At 47.5% G+C, this 24581-nt stretch overlaps 1 protein-coding gene across 1 annotated transcript; it reads left to right on the forward strand.

Moving 5' to 3' along the window:
- The first annotated feature begins 620 nt into the window (after positions 1–620).
- LOC119394735 (aminopeptidase N) lies at positions 621–15366 on the forward strand. Its single transcript, XM_049415971.1, has 12 exons — positions 621–719; positions 815–880; positions 954–1019; positions 3905–4038; positions 8798–8898; positions 11509–11639; positions 12084–12139; positions 12417–12564; positions 13033–13109; positions 13428–13541; positions 14529–14696; positions 15228–15366. The coding sequence occupies exons 1-12, from the start codon at positions 621–623 to the stop codon at positions 15364–15366; spliced, it is 1299 nt and encodes a 432-aa protein (XP_049271928.1).
- Positions 15367–24581: the final 9215 nt, after the last annotated feature.

A 24581-nucleotide genomic window follows, 5' to 3' on the forward strand; every position in this document is an offset into this window, starting at 1 on the left:
AAACAAAACGGCGCACCCTGTACCGAGACAATGAACGTTTAGTCTTTAGGCGCTCTTGCTGATTCATTCGCATAACTACTCGTGGCTTCTTGCAGTGGATCGGTGGCCTCGTCAGCTTCCATTCCTGGAGAGAAGCATGGTTGGACGGTGCCCTGGAGGCGTACATACTGTACGCTCTGGCCAGAATGCAAAGCGTCAAGTCACCCGAGGTACGCGTGGGGTTTGAACTTAACTAAATGCTTGTTTCTTCCGCGATAGTGGAAAGAGCGAAGGCGATAAGGCTCTAAACGCCACCTGAGACAACAGAGCATTCTGGTCTATATTGTAGGTAATTTTATCAACGAGAGCGCATAGTGATTTAGCAAGACAGTTACTCCTTTATCTCTCTATTCGTCGGTTTTGCGGGGAGTTCAGTAGCTACACAACAATGGCGGTGACTTAAAAATGAGGAAGTTGTACATTTGGTGAAGCGGGTATAATAATTCTCCAAGTATTCAATGTCTGATAGGGTGTTGCCGAGGTACGAGTGCTTGAGTGTCCTGGTACAAGGGCTTACGCTAACTTATCGCAAAATGGTGGAGTGAACGTCATTTCAGGACGACGACAAGCTACAAATGAAGATGCGAGAGATGCTCAGCCTGGAAGCAACCCAAGAAATCCCTGCCCTCTCAAGAGACAATTTCTTGCTGGATACCGATACAAACTTGGCCGTTCGCAAGGTAACCTCTCATATTAAACATTATTAAGGAACGACCGCTAAACATTGCTTGAGCGAGAAGCTGACCTCGGTGCTCTGTGCTTGCCTATGTTCTAGGGAGAGCTGTTGCTCCACATGTTCGACAGTGCTGTCGGTTCCGATGGAATTCGGAACGCTCTGCAGGTGACTTAGCCGCGTTATCTACTTTGAATTATCGCTACAGTTGATAACGAGTGCGCCTGATCATTTTTTGCAGGAGTTGATGGTTAAACGTAAACACCAAACTATAACTGAAGAAGACCTGTGGGAGGAACTTTCTAATGTGAGTATTTTTGTTAAATTATGAACGCAGCGTTAGGCCATGGTGGATCGTGGTGTCCATTGGCATAGCCAGAAGAGGGGGAAAGGGCTGGCTAAGCCAATCGATACCCTCCCCCCACCCTAATTTTCAATTTTGCATGTGTATATTTTGCATGTGCATAGGTATATATATATATATATATATATATATATATATATATATATATATATATATATATATATATACGCACGCACAAACGTACACCAAGAGTCATTGAACCCTCCCCCCTCCCCCCCTAAAAAAATGATAATAAAGGAACTGGCTACGCCCATGATTGTGTCAAAGGGGCTGCTACAGTCACAAGGCGAAGTAGAAGGTTGAGTCCCTTCAGAATGTTCACGAAAAGACCTGTCAAAACCTGCCAGTCCTATCAGGAATCGGATTAAAAGAAGTGTATTAATCCTCATTACAGAAGCATGATCACTTTCGTCGGCTAACCAGATGATTAACTAACTATAATATAGCAATATATCCGAGAAAATAAGAAGCCGCCTTCAGCCTGTCCATTTAATGATGAAATAAAGCCTCACTGAGGGCGCCTTTCAGATAATTCGCTGTAGGACAAGGGGCTCACGTAATGTTCAGGCACCCATTGAACAATATAATTATGCATCCTCGAGTTCACGACAGTGTGCTCGTTGGAGCCTGGTTTACGCTTATCAAATTCATAACGCACAACGCCCCGTGCGCATGTGCGCGTGCGCGTTTGACGTTAAGTATCTATTGCATCGGAATAGGAAGCTATGGGTGGTGTGAGCAAATAGCGTAAGTTCGGGTGACCATGATGAAAATATGGTGTCACGGATGACTAGCATTGGTAAAGAAGCCGTCATAGAGAAACCGCGGCTTTTTTTATTAGCCCTATTTGGCTAAACTTTATTTTCTTTGAAATGTGGCGTGCAGCAACGATACTTCGTTCAGTTTTTCCCAAGAAACACGGAAACACAAGACAAGCAATGGTCGGTGCTGCCTAAAGGACAATGTAAACCAAAGTTCTCTTTTGAGAACTTTATCTTGCACGAAATAAAAATTTGTGACGTCACGAAAGGCCGATGCGAGAAATCATAGGTAGCGTCGCCGCTCGTCTTTTATTTCCGGGCCAGTTTTTCGCATGCCAACCTTCAGCTTCGAACAAGACGTGTAGTCAGCCTCATGCATTTTCCTACAATATTTACTAGCGGGAACGGTGGCGCGGGGAGCACTTCAGCTACCCTGAGAATGATGGGCAGTATATGAAGTTGCCTAGTCGTCGTGCTTGCAGCTTCGAACGCACTTGGGGGGTTTATCGTTGTGTTTTGCATTTTGCTTCGGTTGAAAGAATGACTCGTTGGGAACCTCGGAGCTGATTCGAATCGCCGAGCCTAAAAGCATCAAGGTGGTGAAGTGTGACTGCTGAACTTTTATAAAAATTACCAGTCTCAAAGGTCAGAAAGCCACACGGAGCAGAAAGAACTGAGCCTAGGCAAATCTATGTACTACCGATCATTCCCATGATGACTGAAGCGCCATGCCTTGCAGCTCCCATAGACACTAGCGCCAGACTCCCCTCTAGTGTATGACTGTGAAACTCCGTGGTCAGCCCATCCTAAAATTTCCTCTTTTTAAATGCGAGGCATTTCTTAGTGAACCCTACGCACTTTGATAGTTTCTATCTATCTATCTATCTATCTATCTATCTATCTATCTATCTATCTATCTATCTATCTATCTATCTATCTATCTATCTATCTATCTATCTATCTATCTATCTATCTATCTATCTATCTATCTATCTATCTATCTATCTATCTATCTATCTATCTATCTATCTATCTATCTATCTATCTAGCCGCCTACGTCTGGATGCTCTCGTGATCGCCTCCTTAACTTAGTGTAGACCGACATTGGCATGGGAGGGTAAGAGGATTTGACGAGTATGACAGTCTGGTGATGACCTGAATAACGTGAAAATTCTATCGCGTATGTCGTCAAACCCATTGCTCCAGACATGTGTGGAATATACAAGTACACCACGGGCTGTAGTATACGGGTATGCGCCACAGATGATTGACAATTTATATCCACACAGGAACGGCGAGAACAGACATCGGTAATTTTAATGCGAGAGCATTGAGAAAAACCAGCATCGGCAGTGTTGACCCGAAGAATACAAAAAATAAAAATCAGGATTCCAGCAAGAATCGAGCCCAAGCATTCTTCGTGGCAGTCAGGTATTCTACCACAGAGCCACGCCAGGTCTATAAACTGGTTTGGAAAAAGACCCAATGCAGGCGTAATGTCGGTGCAACGTCAATTGTGGTTGTTATGCTGACTATCTAATTTTATAACAAAGCAATAAACACTAGGTATGTACTATGATACAGGCGTCATGTCGGGTTAACGTCAATTGTGGTTCCAGTGTTGGCTCCACTTTTAAACTGTGTAATAGGCATTGCATATGTATTCCTGTGATCCAGCAAGCTATATTCAAGCGTTGTTTGACCCAGGAGGAATACGCTAACGAAAGTTACGTACGATATTCACATCATCGCACCGTAGGGTGCACTTCGTCTCGAAAACGCGGACGTCTGCGCTCTAGTGATAGCTGATACAGCGCCACACCATAAGTTATCATTTAAACGTCTCTGTAGGCGGCGTACCTGGTAAGCGCACACAACGCCTCCATTTACGAAAACACGTCGATCCACCTCGTAACGCTTGGCTCAAAGCCAAAAAAATGCAGCATAGAACTACTGGCTGCCTGCTTCGCATGAATCCGATTCCTATAAGGCGTGGGATCTGCCGAACTTTTTTTTACGTGCCGTTTCGACTGTCCATGCATTTGCGAGGGCGCTGTCATCGTGCAGGTGAACAACGAGAGCTTCCCTGGCGCTGACGTGGCCCGTGCGTGGACGCAGAGCGCCGGATTTCCGCTGCTGACGATCAGTCGCGTCTACGGCCAGAGAGTCGCCGTCGCACGCCAGGAAAGATACGGACAAAGGTACGGGCGCGCATGCGCACACGACGCAGTCGCTTGACGTATTTGCTTTGTCGAACGCTATAGAGGGTGACGCGTTCAGCAGCCCGGTGAGAGGCGCGCATATATGAGGCTCTGAGTTTCGCAGTGAATGGAAGTTTTAGCTGGTCGTCGGCTAATACTAGGAAGAGGCGTTTAGAATATTGGTGGAAGAAAACAGTGGTAATATTGATAGAATAGCAGTCCTTACAGGTCTTCATACCAGTGCATTATAAGAACATGTCTGCATGAAAAAAAGAAAATAGCCAAGATGTTAGACTGTAATAGATGGAGTAATGCATGATTGTAACCAACAGTCTGGGCTACGCGACCAGGCACGCCGTTTGAAAGGGGATGCTAATATGGATAATCATCATCGTCATAATCGTCATTACCATCATCATTAGGCAAAGGCCGCATGCCGTGTGTGCTTCAATCGTCATACTGCATGTTTTATACTATTAAAAGAAGAACGCTGTTGAACCCCTCAATAACGAAAGCTGTCAAGAACGAAATTCTCGCTGCAACGAAGAAATCTGGCGTCCCCGGAGAAGGTCCAGAGTATTCAATGCATTTGCCCCCTCTCGACCCTACTGAAACGTTCCGTATGCCATTCCAATAATTCCGTACGTTTCCGTAAGAATCTTATGGAAATACATGGAAAACATATAGAAAATATACGAAAAACATATGGATTCCGTATGAAAAATATGGAATTATTGGAATGGCATACGGAACGTTTCAGTAGGGGACGGCGAAAAGATTTTAAAAAGCACTCCCGCAACAACGAAAGTTTCAGGTAGTTAACCGCAACATTTTTTTCAACCCATGAGCTAGACTGGAACCCAAAAGTTCGGAAATTGCAGCACCGCTCATTCGACAAGTCGGGCACATACGTTTCCGCTAACAAGCATCGGTGGGACCATTGTTCTTTACATTCGGTCGGATGATAATGATAGTGCAAGGGGGTTTATTAACGACTTCTGGTAGCAGGTAGACCGCAGGTCCAGCGAGAAACAAGCAGGCTCTGCAACCACAGCTCGCGATCAGCGCTCGCGCCTTTGCACCAAGAGATGATCCCACTGGTGGATGCCTTGCTCTTTCACCGCTACAATACCCCGGCGACGAAGAGGAGCCATCCTGGCGACTCAAGGTGACGAGAGGACAGGAGGGTCGTAGTAGGGCTTGAGGCGGCTGACGTGGACCGTCTCACGACCAAGACGGCGCTTGTCCGTGGACGGCTGGACCGGCTCAATCACATAGGTGACAGGAGAGGGGCACTTGATGACGCGGTAAGGGCCGGTATACTTCGGTGCAAACTTGGGAGTCAGGCCAGGAGAGTGAAAAGGCAGTCGAAGCCACACGAGAGAGCCGACGGGGAAAGTGTCCGGGGCCACATCACGGTCATGGCGAACTTTTTGGAGGGCTTGATTATCCGCCGAATAACCCGAACGCAGGTCTAGCGAAGAAAAGAATTCGGCACCTTGGAGGTAATCGAGGGCGTCGTCTATGCGGGGAAGAGGGTAAACATCTTTCCTCGTAATTTTGTTCAGGCGCCTGTAGTCCACGCAGAATCGGATGGAACCATCTTTCTTCTTGACGAGTACAACTGGGGAAGACCAAGGACTACAAGAAGGCTTGATGACTCCGCGCTGTAGCATGTCGTCAACAGAAGGCGCGTCACGAAACGCAGATAGTTCCACTTCGGCCCGAGCGCATTCGACAACGGCGTGATGGCGTGATAAGAAATCCCATCCTAGAATGATATCGTGGGAACATGAAGCCAACACGAGAAATACAATGGTGTACAACACGTCTCGAATTACCACTTTGGCTGTACATGCCGCAACGGGCTCAATTTGTTGTGCGCTCGCAGTGCTGAGGGAAACCACGGGAGAAAGCGTCGTTACTTTACGGATAGAGCGGCAGAGTCTTTGACTGATCACGGATATTGCGGCACCAGTATCGATGAGCGCAAGTGCTTGTACACCTTCGACAGTTACATCAATAAGATTGGCGAGGGACAGGCGAGTACTTACACGAATAGACGATGACGCAGCTCGTGCCTCCGGTGGCGATATTTTGTGCGCGTTCCTTAAACGGACGGGCGGTCCGTCCGTTTGAGTCGCACGCGAGTGGTCAATGTGAGCCAGAAAACAGCCAATGAGCGAAGTGGAAGCCTGCGTTTCAATCTAATCCAAGCCGTCTGGCAGCCAGTTTAATCCATCCGTTTCGTTTCGGACAGTCTCCGACCGTTCTTTCGCCTCCGTCCGAAACATGGTCCGAAAGCAGACACGTGACGCCACGGCTCACGTGACAACGTCGCGGGGCTCGTCAGGCTCACATTGACCAATCGCCTGCGACTGAAACGGACGGACCGCCTCCGTCCGTTTTAGGAATGCTTACAAAATACCGCCGCGGAGCTGCGGCAGTCAGTTTTCCGTCTCAGTGGGGGTGGGTCGTCGACGCATAGGTGACACAGAACGACGATGAGGTGAAGGGGAAGCAGACCGCCGAGAAGCGAAGGTTTGGGTATCGGGAGCAGCTTGCGCGTCGCGTTCGTAAACGTCAGGTGGCGTGTGAGGCGCGCGGTATGGCGGCCGAAACGAGTAGTCGGGATATCTTGGTGCCTCCTGGTTCACAGCGAAGCGCCGACGACATAGGCGTGCAACGTGACCTGGAATCCCGCAAGCGTAGCAGATGGGCCGGTTGTCAGCAGTGCGCCAGGGATTTCCGTAGTGCTGCAGTGTAGCAGAAAATGGCATGGTGGACGGTCGCACAGGTTGTGGGGGCGATACTGGCAGACGACGCGGCGGCCTTGCTGCGGCAGCTGCATAAGTCAGTGGTGCGGCGACGGGTGTCGGTGGAGAGGCGGACGGCAACGGCAACGCCTCGGAGACCTGCTCTTGAATAGCCTGTCTGATGGTCGGCGATAGGCAGTTGGTGGGCACTTCGGTGGTCGGCAAATACGACAGGCACGAGAGCTGTCGAGCCACTTCTTCGCGTACATATTCTTTTATCTGCGCCAACAGGGTGTTATCACCACCGACGGTCAAGGCGGCGAGGGAATCGTCTGCTGTGATAGACCTCCAAACTGAGACGCGTTGCTTACGAAGCTCTGGCACAAGGTCACAAGCTCGGACACAGTACGTGGGTCCTTCGCCAGCAACATTTGAAAAGCATCATCATCGATGCTATTCAAGATATGTCGGATCTTGTCTTGTTCAGTCATCTCAGGGTTCAGGCGCTTGCATAGATCGATGACATCTTCGATGTAGCTGGTGAAGTTTTCGCCCTGCTTTTGCGCACGTCCGCGTAGGCGCTGTTCGGCGCGGAGCTTGCGTACTGCGGGGCGACCAAACACAGCTGCCAAGGTGGTCTTGAAAGCGGCCCACGTGGAAAATTTCGAACTGTGGTTGTGGAACCACAGGCTGGCGACGTCTTTGAGGTAGAATGGGACATACTCCAATTTCGAGGGGTCGTCCCACTTGTTGGCGGCGCTCACCTTCTCAAATAACAGCAGCCAATCTTCCACATCTTGGTCCTCGGTGCCGTTGAAGAAGGGAGGATCGCGTTGGCGCAGGGTGGTAGGCACGATGGCCAGTGGCGACTGAGCCGTGTCTTGTTGGGCGGTGCCTTGCTCGGTGGTCTGATCAGGCATCGTCGGCGCAGTGGGCAGCTTCCGGCTTCGAAGTTCCAGATTTAACTACCCAGCACCTCCACCACTTTGCAAGGAGGTTTATTAACGACTTCTGGTAGCAGGTAGACCGCAGGTCCAGCGAGAAACAAGCAGGCTCTGCAACTACAGCTCGCGATCAGCGCTCGCGCCTTTGCACCAAGAGATGATCCCACTGGTGGATGCCTTGCTCTTTCACCGCTACAATAGCAAGAAGACTTCTTTCTCTTTTTTTTTTTCGCTGAGAACGAAAAATGCATGAAACGTGCACGAAAAGAACGAAAAGTACACGAAGAGTTCAGCGATGACGCTATCGTCGAAAGTATGCGCAAAAATATGAGAGTGACGACGAGAGAGAGCAAAGCAACTAAACGCAAGAAATGCAAGTAAGTTCGCGCTAAGTTCTTGATGCTTTTGGCATTCACACTTTGCTCGGCGGCCACGACGACAACGAAGCTATGCAAAGCTTATTAAGCTGCGAGGCTCGAGCTGATCCCTCGTAGTAGGTTGAGCCATTCCTCTAGGAACCAACCAATCAAGCAGCTCGAGCCAAGCTCCCTCAAAGCAACGTGAAATAGGGCAAGATCAGCGACTTCTTTAAATAAGTTTTGTTTGTGCGGAGTAATTGGTGCGCGTATTTTTCTATTTTCGCGACAACGAAATCCTCACGAGAACGAACAAAAATCGCTTCCTCGGTGATTTTGTTACAGAGGGGTTCGACTGTATGCCCGCTTTACGAAGAAGACTACGTGATAGCAACACTGCAGTCAAGTTCTACAATGTCTAATTTGTCATACAGTCATCTCAATTTGCCCCTTTGAATTTATTCGCGCGCTATTTCGTTCCCTGTCGTTCCTTAGTGCAGTGTCACGGCATGCGTCGTTTATATATTCTAAAAAAAAATTCTTGCCGTTTCTACGTTTGATTATAATTCGAAAGATGAAATAAGCTTGTGTACATTGTCCGGGTTCCTTGATTAATGTTTCCATACGTGTGCCACACCAAACGGTTACTGAAGGCACGTTCACTTTCTATTCGTTTTATTCTTTCTTGCATTGCCCTTGACAGCTCATCACAAACCGTGTGGAGTATTCCGGTTACCTACACTGACGGAACAAAGATGGACTTTGACAACACGGGCAACATTTTTTGGCTGAACACCAAAGAAGGTGGGCGTACTAGTGACACATATTACGTATAGCCAAGCTGGGCAGAATAAATGCATTCTAACTTTGCCTGTTTTGCAAGAAAGTGCTCAAACACAAGTAGGTGGTACGTCACAATGCATTTGTAATGTGAAATCATAATGCACGTTAGCCATGAGATTGCTGAAAGTTCCGTTTTTCGCGCCTGCAGTCATTTACGCTATAATGAGTGCGAGTTTGCTACTGCCGTCCGACAACTTACGGAACTGGTCTAGGATGCCGACTGAGCCGCTCTAAACCCTTACTAGTATTTCTATCTTGTGTGTTCATTCCTCATATGAAAAGGTTCACGCATGGAATTCGCTTGCGTTACATCGCTGTGTCGATATCTCAGACTGTAGACCTGTCGCGTTTTCGTTTCACAGTAGCTTGTGAACGGCGTACTTCAGAAATATAAATATTGTATACGATAATGTCGTGAGAATTGTGTGACCACACCATAATTTTTCTTCACCAGTGAAGAACGAATCATTCGTCATGCGATCACCATCTCTGTCGTAATATTATCATCGCAATCGTCGTCGTTTTGCCATGGTTTTGCTGCTGACGCTCACGCTGACGTCATGCGCACAGACTTTTCGGTCTGGCAGTGCATGGAGACTCCAAAATGATGACAAATAACCGGTTACTTGCAGTGTTCTTCACATAAGATCAGCTTCCTCGTTGCTTGAGATCTGCATAATTTCTTTTTCGGGCAGTTTTCAGAAAACGACGTTGAACTGAGTTCCGCTTTAAAGGGACCCTACAACACTTTTGCATCATGGTCAGAAACCGCTGCCGACCGGTAGTCGAAGTTCCTGAGGACACGAGAGCCAAAACATTACAGCGCAGCACGCGATCTCGCGTTTCTCACATTCCAATTATCGAAATCAGCAAGAAATCACTCCTCCTTCTCTCGACAAATGATGCCATATGCCCAAAATGATCACGTCATAAGCACAAAGTCCACGGACATTGGCTGATTTGAGCATCGGGAGCTGCATAGTTACCGTGGTCGTCGCGGGATGCCGCCACGTGCCCGCGCACGCGCTCGCAACCACACTGAAAGTAAGCCGCGCGTTCGAAGAAAAAAAGAAAAATGCTCAAGGTCACGACGCGCGCTGACGAAGGTACGCATCTTCTTGCCCCCTTGCCCTCCCCTTCCCTGCGTAGCTTTCAGCGCGCTCGCTAGTACGAAAGGAGTGAGAAAGCGCTTGAAGCGTGCGAGAAATCCCTGTAAGTACGTTCGTACTTGACGGATTTTAAAAAAACATGGTTGATCCCTCTGTCATAGGAATCGGTATAACACGAAAGTAAAACGTGTCTTCACAGACGTAGCTGAGCTCTTGTTGTGGATTGTTTCGCCCCCGAGGGCGAAGGAATGAATGCTATGGCAACAAGTTGTAATGTCACGGGAAGAACGGCAAGCAGCTCGAAACTTGCAACGCGCTGCCCAACCAGAAAGGACGCACGGAACGAACATACACAGGATGAGCGCGAACTAACAACTGTCACAGCTCGACAGTTAAAGCGCGCTGGTCAAATACAAAGGAGGACGCACGAAACGAACGCACAAGTATACACAAGATGAGCGCGAACTGTCACAGTTGTAACTTATTTGTTTGTGAGCACCGCGCTCCTTTAGCAAAAGCGGCCGCTGCAGTGAGCGAAGTGACCTTCGTGCTCTCTATAACTTCAGCGCAAACTTGCGGTGACAGCGCAAGACGTACAAGATAAGCGCGCGCGCAGGAGCGACCACGCCCTGTAGAGGCGCACGCTCATCTCAACGCGTGGGGCGACGCGCGCCGTTCGAGCCCTTCGCGCCATCTCGCTAGTCATAACGAAAACACGCTCATGTACCGCGATCCCGGAGTACAGCCACCAGCAAAGGGTGTATATAAATAGCACGTCGTTAGTATGTTCAAGAACGTGCCGCCTGTGACGGAGTCGTTTCGGGCTGCGCGCTGGGGATCGAGGGGTTGTAAGTTCGACTCCCGTTAACGGAACTTTTTCTTCTAGTTTTTTCTTTGCCATATGTTATTCTTTATATTTTAGAACGTCATATCCGTGACGGAAATGCGTCAGTGGAGCCGTGGCGGACCCCGGCATAAAACACTTTCGTGTTAAAATTTTTGCGGCCGTCGATTCGTGAGGCAATAAGCTCTTTTAACCCATATATTGCCAGTGTCCTACATATAGGACGCTTCTTTGTTGCACTCTTAACCATAGGCGTGCGCAGAGGGGGGGCAGGGGGGGGCGGCCGCCCCCCCTAGTAACCTAAGAGGGGGGGCGCAAAATATGCCCCATACATTGACCCCCCTGATCACCTAAGAGGGGGGGGGGCGCAAAATCTGCCTCGTACATTGACTAACAAGGGGGGGGGGGCTGCGATGAACCTTCGCCCCCCCCTGATGGAGAACCCTGCGCACGCCTATGCTCTTAACATCTCTATTTCTTTAGCTGATGACTAGTGCCACCTACAGCACACCAAGCAGGCCTAAGACTGCTTGATGTGCTGTGATGTGATGTGTTAATGGAGCCATTCAACGATTACTCGGAAAATGTTGCAGCGCCCCTTTAACTACATATTTGCAGCCAAGCTTCCGAGAGTACCCAGGGACGATGACTGGTTGATCGCTAACCTGCGTGGCTGCGGTTACTACCGAGTTAATTACGACCCCCGTAACTGGAACCTCATCACCATGGAGCTGAACACCTACCACACGGTAACGATATATTCACCCACACACGCGCACCAGCATGCCTAAAAATGCCAATTTCAGTGTACTCGTTAGTCAACACTATTTTATAAGTACCGTAAACCGAAGGTGTGCTCACTCGTGTCACACGTAATATTCATATGGATCTCAGGTTATATAATACGCACAAATAGATCGACAGTGTATGATAAGGTGTAAGTTCGGGAGATCCATCAAAGGCTGTCGTTCAAAAATGTAGCTGAATATGGGCGTATATTATTTCCGACACCTTATCAGTTCTGCTGGAGGTTTTTAATACATTTCGCCACAAATTTTTCATTTGGTATTTCACGTTGCCACAGTGCTTAAGCTTCGACCATAGAGAGAGCCACCAGGGATAGTGTTGATCGGTAATTTTCTAACGTTTTTCGGCACTTATTTTTCCCTAATTCTGGTCTCGTCTATTCGCAGAATATCGACGTTGTCAACAGGGCCCGGATAATCGACGACGTTTTCGAGTTGGCTGAGTAAGGCTGCTATTTAATCCTATTCAGTTTTTCTCAACCTTTTTATGAGAGCATCGGTAAGGGTAGGTGGTTAAAATGAGTAGGTGGGTATCCTACAATGATTTCGATACTGCAAAGGTTTCGAATAAGTCCAGTGTTCGGCACTACCACGTAAAATGAAATCCGAGGTGGAACCTTAATGTTTAACCTGGACGGAACAAAGTGTCGGTGCTGCCATAATCAGCGGGTGAACAAAGTTTCCTATGCGAAGCTCTGCTTCTGACGTACTTTTTCTAAGCATTGGCCTCGTCCCGTACGGCACGGCTCTCCATGCGTCCGAGTACCTGCGGCGAGAGAAAGAAACCTTGCCGTGGACAACCGTGCTCAAGCGTTGGGAGTACCTTGAGGCCATGCTCGGCAGCGGAGTCGTGCTCGAGAAATGGAAGGTGAGCCCCGCTTGTCTCTTGCCCGCTTGCAAACACCGTCGACGTGAGTTATTAGGCAGGGTGCCAACTGCGTAAGCGCGCCCTCACGCCACGCCCACAACCAATCAAAGCCGTTTAGCTGCTGCCACAGATAGATAGATAGATAGATAGATAGATAGATAGATAGATAGATGATAGATAGATAGATAGATAGATAGATAGATAGATAGATAGATAGATAGAAGATAGATAGATAGATAGATAGATAGATAGATAGATAGATAGATAGATAGATAGATAGATAGATAGATGCTTAATTGCCCCCATTTTCCCGATAGGAGAAGGGTTACTGATTGTTTTTTTTCTCGGTTCGCTGCTCCCAAACGTTCTCAAGAGCGTTCAACAAATTTGTCTATGTTCATGTTTGCGACTGCTTGAGCGTTGAACATCAGTTAACGTTCTTTTCTTTTTTCCTTTTTTTTTTTCCAGCTGTTCATTATTAGGATTCTCATACATCACATCCACAGCTTCAAGTGGTCCCATACAGAAGAAGACAATGCGAAAAGGTGTGTAATGTTGCACGTGGTCTATGGCACCCATGGCCATAGGTCGGCAAAAAATGTGGAGCTCACTCAGACTCACTCATGAAACATATCTTACCCTTAGAGCTCATCCGGACTCAGACTCACTAAAATTTTTCTCAATCGGACTTACTCGGACTCAAGCTCACTACAATATTACTCACCCGGACTCATTCAGACTCAGACTGACGGCTCGATCTGAGACTGAGTGAGTCTGAGTGAGTCGACTCATGAGTGAGTTTGCCGACCTACGCCCATGGCGCGAGTCCGCTTAAACAGTGATGCTTAAAGACCGTTTCGCAGGCAGCTGAGGATAATACACTACGCGTGGGCCTGCAGATACAAGTACGGGCCGTGTCTCATTGAGGCGAGGCACGCCTTTGAGAGTTACAAGTCTCCTGAGTCGACCGCGAAGCCGTAAGTGCTTTCTTGGTCTACTTCTTCAATGCAATGTAGCTATTAAAGGGGTCATGAAGCACCCCTTGGGCTTGTTGAAAGAACACGTCCTGCGGAAAGCTGACACGGCTATGAACTGCTCTGCAAAATATTACAGTCGTGCGCGCCGCGTAAAGGCCACAAGCGGAGCGCGAAGTTGCCGTTTCCTCAGGCGCCCTCTTTTCAAACAGAGGCCGGTTCTCACTCTCGTCGGTGGGCGGGGCGTCTGCACTTTGACGTCGCGGATCTGCCAGTTTACGTCGCAAGAGATATAGCATGCTTATTGGCCGATAGCCGGATGAGATGCGCTTCTTGCCACGGGGTGCCGCCACTTGCCTATTTCGTGTTCTTACGTCCGTTTTGAGCTCCGAGGAAATGAACATCAACCAAGAGATCCAGCTGTCCAACTTGCCATAGGCGACAGTGTTAAGCCATGGCCGGCTTCCTTCTCTCATATGTACTCCAAACAGCAGAAATTTGCGGCGCGTTTGCTCCACAACAAGTGCGAATTTATGCTCTGTTAATGTGTAATGTTTTTAATCTAGCTGGTGAATGGATAGATTGCAATACCAACTACAGAGGGGAACAGTTATTTGGAGGTTATATTCCCAGACAAAGCGAGAATATAGAATATTGCTTGCCTGAGCTGATTGGCTCCACACCGTAACGAGGGTTTCTAAGCAAACGAAATGACAAGGCCAGAGAAAGAAAGACGACATACAGCGGTGTGTCGTCTTTCTTCTTCTAGTCTTGACAGTGCGTTTGGTTGGAAACCCTCCTTACGAGAATACTGCTTTTTCGAACATCTCGCGTCCAGCAAACTTTCGCTGTACGGTGCACACTCTTCGGTATATTCTCGCTCCTTTCAGCTCAAACGGCGCTAGCCGTTGTCTGTCTAGGTTGTTTTGATGTCATTGCGTTCTGATTTTGATTGTGTCGTGATGTGAGTCGCGCTGAACGTTCCGCAAGGATCCTCCTGGAGCACCAGTTCACCGTGTTTTGCACCGTCATCGAGGACGGCGACGAGGCAGACTGGGTGGCGCTGCGCACGCGCCTCGATCACGTGAGCGATGGCGTGGAACGACGAAACATAATCCTTGCCCTCGGATGCACCAGGGACAGAAGCAGGCTCACCAGGTAAGCATACGGGACACAGACTTAGGTATTCACCTTCAGCGCGTCAAATTATGACTAAGCAATGCACGTGCAGTCTGAATCACACGTGTCTAAAGCGGCCAGTCGGCCGCTTTAGCCGCCGTTTTTTTTTTTTTTGCGAAAATATGCAGACTCACATCGTGATGATACCAAACATAGTGATACCGCATGCTATAGGTCATTGCGCTATATTTCAAGCATAAAAGGAGGCTTGCAGCTAACGCGAGGTAGCAGCTGCGGTCTGCGCCAGCGTCCAGAGCGGCGCGCTCGACCGCTCTAGACAAGTGTTATTCATACTGTACTTTTCATTCCACCGCCTTCAGTTCGTATCACATCGGCGTAACATTGGTCCGTACACTTACATGGACGAGCTTCGATGCTAATTTAAGTGGCCCACACACGTGCCAAGCACTTCGTTATGACACGAGAATAGAGAGAAGCTTACTGTAAATTCGAGAAGCCGTTAGCGTGTGGCTGCGCTTGGATTATTTTTATGGCCTTCGTTACTTGCAGGTACTTCGAGGAGTTCTCGGCGCCCGCTGCGAAGATGGTGCCGCTGTTGTTCACGGAGACTGCGAAGCGCGGTAACTTATGGAGACTGAAGACTGCCGAATACGTCATCGCCAACTGGCAAGACCTAAAGTCAACGTGAGCCCGTTTCTATGGCACGTTGTTGGAAGCGATAACCTGATTGTGTGTTACTGAGATACCACGACAGCAAAAATAGCACGTGGTCTCATCTGTCTACCGCCTAAGCTTAATTCGTTTGCACTTAAAGAAAAGCATATTCAAACTAGAACTTGTTGCTGGGCTAGTAGGTACATAAGTTTGAGGGAAAAATTTTGACGCCTAAGCACCACCAGAAGAAATACGAAGCACTAGAAAAGAGCCTCACCGTAAGCTTTGGCCGACAGGACAATGAAGCCACCCTCCTTGTCGACTTGCAAGAGTTGTAGGTTATTCTTCTTAAAGCACAAGGCAACTTCCTTGATTGGACCCTTGGGTGAAGATGCGTGCGATGGTCAGCTGACGTTTAGACGTCTAAATTTTTCTTCAGAGGTATATTCTTTAGCACGAGTATTTTATTACGATAGCAATTATATGGACAGTCTCGGATGGTTTTTGCTGTCGCTGCCGTCATGCACCGTATATATATATATATATATATATATATATATATATATATCACAAGAAAACTACTTCAGAATACTTTCCGACGCGCGGAATCGAACGGCCGACCTCTCGCTTCGAAACGCACGGCGTTAGATGGCTAGGCCACGAAGAGTACCGTCTCTCAGCATTGCTAACGGCCAGCTATTTATATACATCCATTTACTTCAGCGTGCTTTCTTCCTCACCAGCGAAGATGGCGCGAAGTGCGCGCGGGATGCGCTTTAAAGGTCATCGCCCCGCTCCTGCGAACGCCGATGCTGTTCGTCCTACAGGGCGTGGTCGCCCTCGTGCGCTTATCTCGAGGAAAGAATGGGGGTAGGCCGGGGGGGGGGGGGGGGGTGGAGCTGGGGGTTGTATGTCTTGTGCTTGCCCCACGATGTCCGCGCTGAAGTCACAGGACGTACGAAGGTCACATCGCTCGCTGCAGCGGCCGCGTTTGCGAAAGAAGCGCGCTGTTCAAACAGAAATAAGTAACAACTGCGAAATTTAGTTCGCGCTCGTCCTGTGTGTACCTGTTCGTTCGTTTCGTGCGTCCTGCTTTATGTTTCAGCAGTGCGCTTCAAGTATCGAGCTGTGACGCATGATAGTTCGCTCCCGTCCTGTATGCGTTCTTTTCGTGCGTCCTTTGGGCTCGAGCGACGCGCTGGCAATTTGGAGCTGCTTTCCGCTCTTCCCGTTACATTCCACTTTGTTGCTATCGCATTCATTGCTTCGCCGTTGCGGCGATATTGTGACTTTTTCTTTAAAATGATTCATTAAACCTACTTTGCTTGATATATGTTATTAGGTGCAAAAAAATTAAATTATCCATTCAGAAAGTCGTAATCCAGAAATTGTCCATCCAAAAAGAACAGCACGTCTCTTGAACGAAACAAATGGCTCGAGAAAGAGCGCGGAAGCCGCTAATCGCGTAGTGCTACGGCATTTGCGCTAATGAGCTAGAAGTAGCTGGTTCAATAGAGACCCCGTGATCGCGCTTAGACGGTGGTTCAATGCAAATACGCTCGTTTACATAAATTATAATACACATGAAAGAGCCTATCGCGGTGAAAATGATTCTGACAGCTGAAGCATGGCGGCTGCGGTTTATTAAAATTGGTATTGACCCATATATGCCCAGTGTCCTACGTACTGGACGCTTTTTTATGCACTCTAACATCGCCATTTCTTTAGCTGTTGACTAGCGCCACCTACAGCACATCAAGCAGGCCTCATTCTCAACGTGTGCAAGCCTATACATTGCTTGCTTTTCATGCTGCCACGTGCCGACCGCTTTCTCCGGGCAAACGCGTGATTTGTGTGAAAGACGTCATGGAGAGGAAGAAGTGCACACCCGCAAATGGCACCCCTAATAGCCATTGTCCCGTATGTACAGGACAGCTTGAAAAACAGTGTTGCGTTTACCTGGCAGTAAATAAAGAACTTGTGCTTTCCTTAGAGGGTAGAAGTACACTTTTTGTGAAAAAAAAATTGTTTTGTTCATTTTTCTGAGTTTGGGCATGTATGGGTTAACTACAATATACCAATTTTACTGCGGACGTGAGAGGCTAACGAGACTTCGTTTATGGTGCCTGATATTCATAACGTTCTCGTGCATGTCCACGACTACTTTTTAAAGACGATAGTCTTTCTTGGGGAACTTAAACGCAGAAATTTTGGTCTGTCTTTCTGTCTGTCTTTCTGTTTGTCGGCACGTCACTCGATTCAGCCACCCGGCCAAAGTGGAACCACTTGCCCAAGGGCCAGCCTTCTTGAACGGCTGACTAGGTTCATACTTGTGTACATTGTTGATCAAAAAGCAAACATTACGCATATCTGAGACGCAACATCACTAGGTAAGTATTAGGTGGTGTGTTCCTTTAATAGAAAATACATATATACGTAATTCTAGAGACCCTAGTTTCTTAAGCTGCCCTGAAAATGCGACTGCGCCGAAACTTGGCTTCCTCCGTGCCCTCTGCGCGAGCTCATTGTTGTGTTTCGGTTTCGGTTCAGTATTGCACCGTACGAATGCCATGGGGCGCCGCTCTGGCATTCCTGTTTTACCCAGGCGACGTGTAAATAAAAGAGTGTGTGGAGAGTACTCGTTGAGTGCGGACGTTTCTTCTGCTTCGGCGCTTCGCGCCAAACCGCGTGTTCGGGCTAGCTGGCGTCCCCGCCGGTCGCGTTGGTCACCGCCGGTCTTCGCCTGCTGCTGCGCCGGGACTACCGTCATTAATAGACCGCAACACAGCACTCATGTTTCCCGACGTATTGCCAGATGGCGTCCATATCTCTCGCAGCGCCTCTTCTATCGCCTTTAGATGACATTTGCAGCGAAGCACGCAGATACGCGGCCAATTTTTTCTTTCTTGTTGCTTACAAATCTTGCTTTTCTGGAGGCGTTTCAGGTACATTAAAGCAGCATGCAATAACCTAAGCTTTATAGGCTGTCTTGAATTAATATCCACAGAGAAGGCGTAGCTAGCGATAGCGGAGGCCAGGCACTGCTGATGCATTTAAAAAAACTTGGATTATTTTCTATTATAATTATCAACGCATCAGCGAGTTGCTCGGTCAAGAACACGTGTTTTTGATCTGGTCAGTTTTTGGGGTAGTTGGTTGTGCAGTTGGTCAACAGTAAATTTTTGGTGCCTTACTAAACACGATTACGCGTCATTTTATCACGCGCTAATTATTTTGCACTTACGCTCATTCTACGTGCAGGTATCCGCGCCTCTTCAAGGGTATACTCACGTCCGTGTTCAAGTATGTTTCCAGCAACGAAGAACTCTCAGAGGTACGCACTATTTTGACAGTTTCTTTTCGTCCAATCACTTTATACTGGGCTCATTGTACGGTTCACTTTGACATTAGTAAAATGTATACTGTGCAGATATTTGAGCGTGTTCAGCACAAATGACAGACAGTGGATAAAATACTAACACAAATAGCGATGAAAAAATCCGTAAACGGGAGGTGGGTGCTCGAGCCGACGTTTCCACAAGTGGGCTCGTCGTCTTCAAGGCTGGAACTCCAGCCTTGACGAAGACAAGTCCACTTGTCGAAACGTCGGCTCGAGCACCCACCTCCCGTTTACGGATTTTTTCATCGCAAGCTTCCATCTTCCACTTCCTGCCGTTTTTTTGGATAACACAAATAGCGTTACTTTCAAGCAATTTTATTACCACGAAAATTTCGGCCTACCATATGACAAAAAACTTGTGAAATCGATTTATGTGCACCACGGATATATATATATATATATATATATATATATATATATATATATATATATATTAATGAGAACTAACGGACAATAACGCCAAGGAAAGTATAGGGGGCGTTATCTGTAGTATTTAGAACATAAATGTGAAGAAAGTAAAGTGGACGAAAAGATGGCTTGCCGCTGGCAGGGACCGAACCTGCGACCTTCGAATAACGCGTCCGATGCTCTACCACTGAGCTACGGCGGCGGTCATCCTCCCGTCCACTTTTTGGGGTATATATGTTGATTTAAAAGATCACGTGCTACGTGACGCCACCAGACAAAAAAAGAGTGTTCTACACTCGCCGCCATGGCTGCGATTGGCGCTGACTAACACTCCTACGTTTAAATCAACATATATACCCCAAAAAGTGGACGGGAGGATGGCCGCCGCCGTAGCTCAGTGGTAGAGCATCGGACGCGTTATTCGAAGGTCGCAGGTTCGGTCCCTGCCGGCGGCAAGTCATCTTTTCGTCCACTTTACTTTCTTCACATTTATGTTCTAAATACTACAGATAACACCCCCTATGCTTTCCTTGGCGTTATTGTCCGTTAGTTCTCATTAATATTGTGTCTAACAAAGATAAACGAGCCCTTAGAAAATCATCTCCCTTCCTTCATATATATATATATATATATATATATATATATATGGTGCACAAAAATTGTAGACGCTTCGGGTCACTATCGCGGAAAACCCGCGTGTTTTTCCGCAGAGTTGGGGGCTATCAAATATTCCTCTACAATATTGCGCTTGTCGGAGAGTTTCTAGACTGCTATTAAGGTATTGTCTTGACCAGTTCCTTTCTGCGATAATCATCGTCAAGATCGTCACAGTCACTTACCGACACGTAAAGGTCCTCAAAACTCTCCGTGATATGATCTTAGTAGGTAAGGTGTCGGACTGCTCAGCTGTAGGACGCGGGTTCGATTCCCGGCGACATTTTGATGAGAGCGAAATGCAAGAGCCAATGAAGCCAGGTAGGGGCGGCTGCCCCTCGTAATTATCTAACGGGGGCGCTCCCTTACTCCTTACTCAGTTGGACCATGCCTCGTCATTGTTTAAGGTGCTGGGTTATGACCATGCAAGGTTTTGACGACAATGTGGCCACATGCCCTACACTTATAAGAAAAGAAAAATTGACAATCACCCGCTTGTAGCACGAAGCCAAAAGGAAATCCGTATGAATTTCTCAGGAATAATTCGTCTTAGTTGCCGAAGAATTCGTCCTGGTCCGGGGACAATTTTTTCCCCAGTCCCCGGACCAGGACGACTTTTTCGGCAACTAAGAAGCTTTTATTTCTGAGAAATCCGTATGAATGTATACAAACGGGTGGTTGTCAATTTTCCCTTTCTTAACCTTTCCGCCATGTTGCGGGACTCCTATATGTTTATGTCAAGAGCTGATTTTTTACTGCCCACCTTCTCCACCCCACCCCAGGAAAGCCAGGAACTAAAGGCAGGCCGTTGTGAGATGCATGTCATCGCTTATTTTCATTTCTACATATATTGGGAAGCTCGTTTTCTTTCGAACTACCCCCCACGGTGGTCTAGTGGTTACGGTGCTCGAGTGCTGACCCGAAGGTCACGGGATCGAATCCCGGCTGCGGCGGCCGCATTTCGATGGAGGCGGAATGCTGGAGGCCCGTATACTGTGCGATATGTATGCACGTTAAAGAACACCGGCTGGTAAAAATTTCCGGAGCCCTTCACTACAGCGTACCTAGAAATTATATCGTAGTTTTGGCGCTTAAAGCACCAACAATTATTATTAGTTTTCTTTCGAACTTGACCAAAGGAAAGAGGGGGGCTGCCACGAAACTTCTCCCCCCCCTCCCTTGTAGAGAACCCTGCGCCCCCCTGCGAGCACAGGACAATGTGCTGACTTGGAATCTTTTTTCTACTTTTCTGAACTTCAGGTAAACAATCTGTTAAGGCGGCACCGCTGGTCCTTGCTACGGTACAGCGCAACTTTCGACAAGGTCCACGAGATAGCGAAGAAGAACATACAGTGGGTGGCCTCGTACTACGACGAAGTGGCCCGCTGGCTCAAGCGTGACGTTGCGGAATTCATACTGGACGACCAAGTCTTGCACGGCAACGGTACGCTCAGCGGTTTAGGCAACGACACCAGAAACGAGGAGGAACCCGACAGTCTCGACTTTGGAACCAGTGAAGACTTCGGAGCGAGGAGCATTGCCGAGTTCCGTGTCACCGACGGTGTCATCGCCAAAGAAAACAGCTCCGACTTGGAGGCTGAAGTGAGGGAACTCCGAGACGCACATTTCAACCGTAGTCACAGCGAGGGTGTTCGAGAGTTCTCGGAAACTACTACGATGATAAAGGCTTTCGGCTACGCGTTCGGCGCCAAACGTAACGTTGACAGTCGCGAGGTTTCCGTCACTGCTGTCAGTATAGAGACGAGCAGGAGCCTCAACCGAAGCATCGATGCGAGATATCTCGAAGCCAGCAAGAACCACCGAGGCGTGGCGAATGACGCTAATGAAAGTGCTGTCCTAGTGTCTCTAGTATCCGGAGAAAGTTCGTTGAATGAAAATGAATCCTCTGAATTGTTCTCGCAAGGTTATCCCGGGCAAACTCGTGAAGGTAACACCACAAAGAGCGTAGCGATAAATGCTTACGGCCCAAGTTCGGCTGTTTCCTCACGGGGAAGTGCTGTCGAAACTCTGACCAGAAATACGAGGCTGGATAGTGCGATGTTTGAGAACGCGGAGCTGAAACCTCAACGTTCTGAGGACGATGACTATCCAGACACTACCATAACCATAAAAGATTTCGACCACATATTCATCACTAAACATTACCGCGATAGTCGTGATGATCTTAAAGCAGCTGAAGCAGCTGTGTCTAGTAACAACCGCAACGTCAGCCTGAATACGAGAAGTATGGACACGGCAGAGAGGGCTACAGTTGTTTTCACCGGCGAGTACAAAGACGAAGGTGCTGCCATGAATAGCCGTGCTGTTGAGGACATCAGAATGGCTGAAGCAACTGCAGAAAATGCATCGAAGAAAAAAGATTACATTAAAATCTCGGAAAGTTCTCGGAAGAGAAGCGAGAGTAGCGAGAACACGATGACCATGCGGCAAGATGCAACTAGAAGCCTGTTCGTTGCAGCGCAGAAGGTTGCTGAAGTTCCAGCTGTAAAAGGGAAATACAACGCCTTTATTCTTAGGGATTTGGACGAGGGCCTTGGCAACAATGAGCATTATCAAGACTATACGGACACATCCGTAACTATAACAAGGTTCGAGGACATTTTCCTCACTAGACATTGCATCGGCAGTCGCGGAAATTCCGCGCCTCTTGAAAATGCTGTCATGAGCGGAAGCCTCGGTGGCAGCAGTGGCGCAAGCGCGGCAAGAAAAGCAAGAAGAGGTGTCGGCGCCGGTGACAGAGACGAAGGTGTGTCAGAGAACCAAATAAAAACACGGTAGCTGCCTTGAAAGTTACGATGGTACGTTGAACAAACCTCGCCCGTGCCGAAACCGCAATGGAATCAAGGGCTTAGTTTTCAGCTTCTAGGTGAAGGCGGTGACGCTAAAAAACTAAAATATTTGTTTAAGAATTCAAGTAACGAGCTACATTACCACAGTGTAGTGAGCCGATTTCGGCCTTATTTGCCTGCGTAAAGTATAGTGAACGTTACGTTGGTACGATGGAAAGCGTAAACTACAGCCAAACTTGGCATCGCCATAAAGCCTCATACTGCAGTGTGAATCTGTCCGGGTATTTACATCTTTACCTGCTCACGACAGGGGCGTAGCCAAGGGGGGGGGGGGGGTTCAACCCCCCCCCCCCCCGAAATTTTTGAATGTTGCTTGCGTATATATACACGCACACATACAAACGGACGCACGAACATACAAAAAGTATGGTAGGGTGGTATGGAACTTACAATTTTGAACAATTTCTTAAAGAATTTTATATCGTATCCACAATAGTAGTGAGCTGATTTCAGCGTTATTCGCCTGCGTATAGCATGGTGAACATTACGTCGGTACGAAGGCACAGAGTTTTTTAACGTTGTCTTGAAAAGTGTAAACTAGGGGTGCGCGAATAGTGAGTTTTACAACCTAATCGAATACGAATCGAATAGTGATGATACCGAATCGAATACGAATATGAACCGAGTACTGTTCGAATAGTTTTCGAACAGTAACTCAACCATTTTCAATGCAGCCCCATACTGGTAGGTAACAATGCTCAAAACAGCCAAAGAATTCTACAACATTTCATTTGAAACAAATATTCACAGGCGTTAAACAAATGAACATTACGACTACTACTGTCCGACAAAAATACCACAGTTATTTAAACTGTGACAAGCGTACACAGCAGCAACTAGAGCCTTCGAAATATTTTCTAACTGCAGGCTGAAATATAGCAGTGACTGCAGTATTCAAGGTAATACTTTGTCAACAGCTCTTAAGTTTAAACTGATACATAAATAGTAAGCAATTTTCATGAGTGAGCATCATCATGAATGTCATCGTGAAGACAGCGTATTGATGATACTGCCACGCGCGCTTTTATTATTTTTATCTAAGAAGTCTGTTGCACGCGTGGCCGTTGCCTTGCGCAAATTATTTTAGAATCTCCTTAGAGGCTTGAGCGCGCAAACGCGAACAGCTGAGATTATTCTGGAACTAACGCGGCCACCAGCGAATTATCGACGGCCGACGCTCTGTTCGCCGCTATCGGTGTGCAGTGTTTATTGCTGTAGATTTACTTTCCGTTTCCTGGCCACAAGTACGGCCAAATAAAGAGTTTCATATTGGACACGCCGACTGCTGCCTTCGTCGACGTCATGACCCCGTGAAAATACTGTCGCTTCGGTGACTCCATCCAGATGTCTTCTAACATCTCGTTCTTTCGAGCATTTTTTGTCATTGCTGATTATTCGAAAAATCATTCGAAAAATATTCGTTATTTGTAATATACACTATTCGATTAGAGCACCGAATCCAATAGAACGCTATTCGATTCGCTATTCGAAATTTTCGAATATTCGCACACCCCTAGCGTAAACTACAGCCAAACTTGGCGTCGGTAAAAGGCCTTATACTACAGTGTGAACCTATCCGGGTATTTTGAGCTTTACCTGCTCACGAGCATCGAGCAGCAGAGGCTGGTATGGAACATATAGTTTTGAATAATTTCTGAAAGAATTTATCGTATAACATCGAGTAGCAGAAACTGGTATTAAGCAGTTTGTTAACGAAGTGTATATCGTGTAACTGTCGTATCACTAACGAATTGTATACCGTATAATATGTATATCATTAACGAACTGTATATCGTATGAATAAAAGGCCTTATGCTACAGTGTGAATCTGTCTGGGTATTTTGAGCTTTACCTGCTCATGAGCATCGAGCAGAGTTATAATTTCTTAAAGAATTTATCATATAACATCGAGTAACA

The sequence above is a fragment of the Rhipicephalus sanguineus genome, chromosome 5 (assembly GCF_013339695.2).
Source record: "Rhipicephalus sanguineus isolate Rsan-2018 chromosome 5, BIME_Rsan_1.4, whole genome shotgun sequence".
Classification (NCBI taxonomy): Eukaryota; Metazoa; Arthropoda; class Arachnida; order Ixodida; family Ixodidae; genus Rhipicephalus; species Rhipicephalus sanguineus.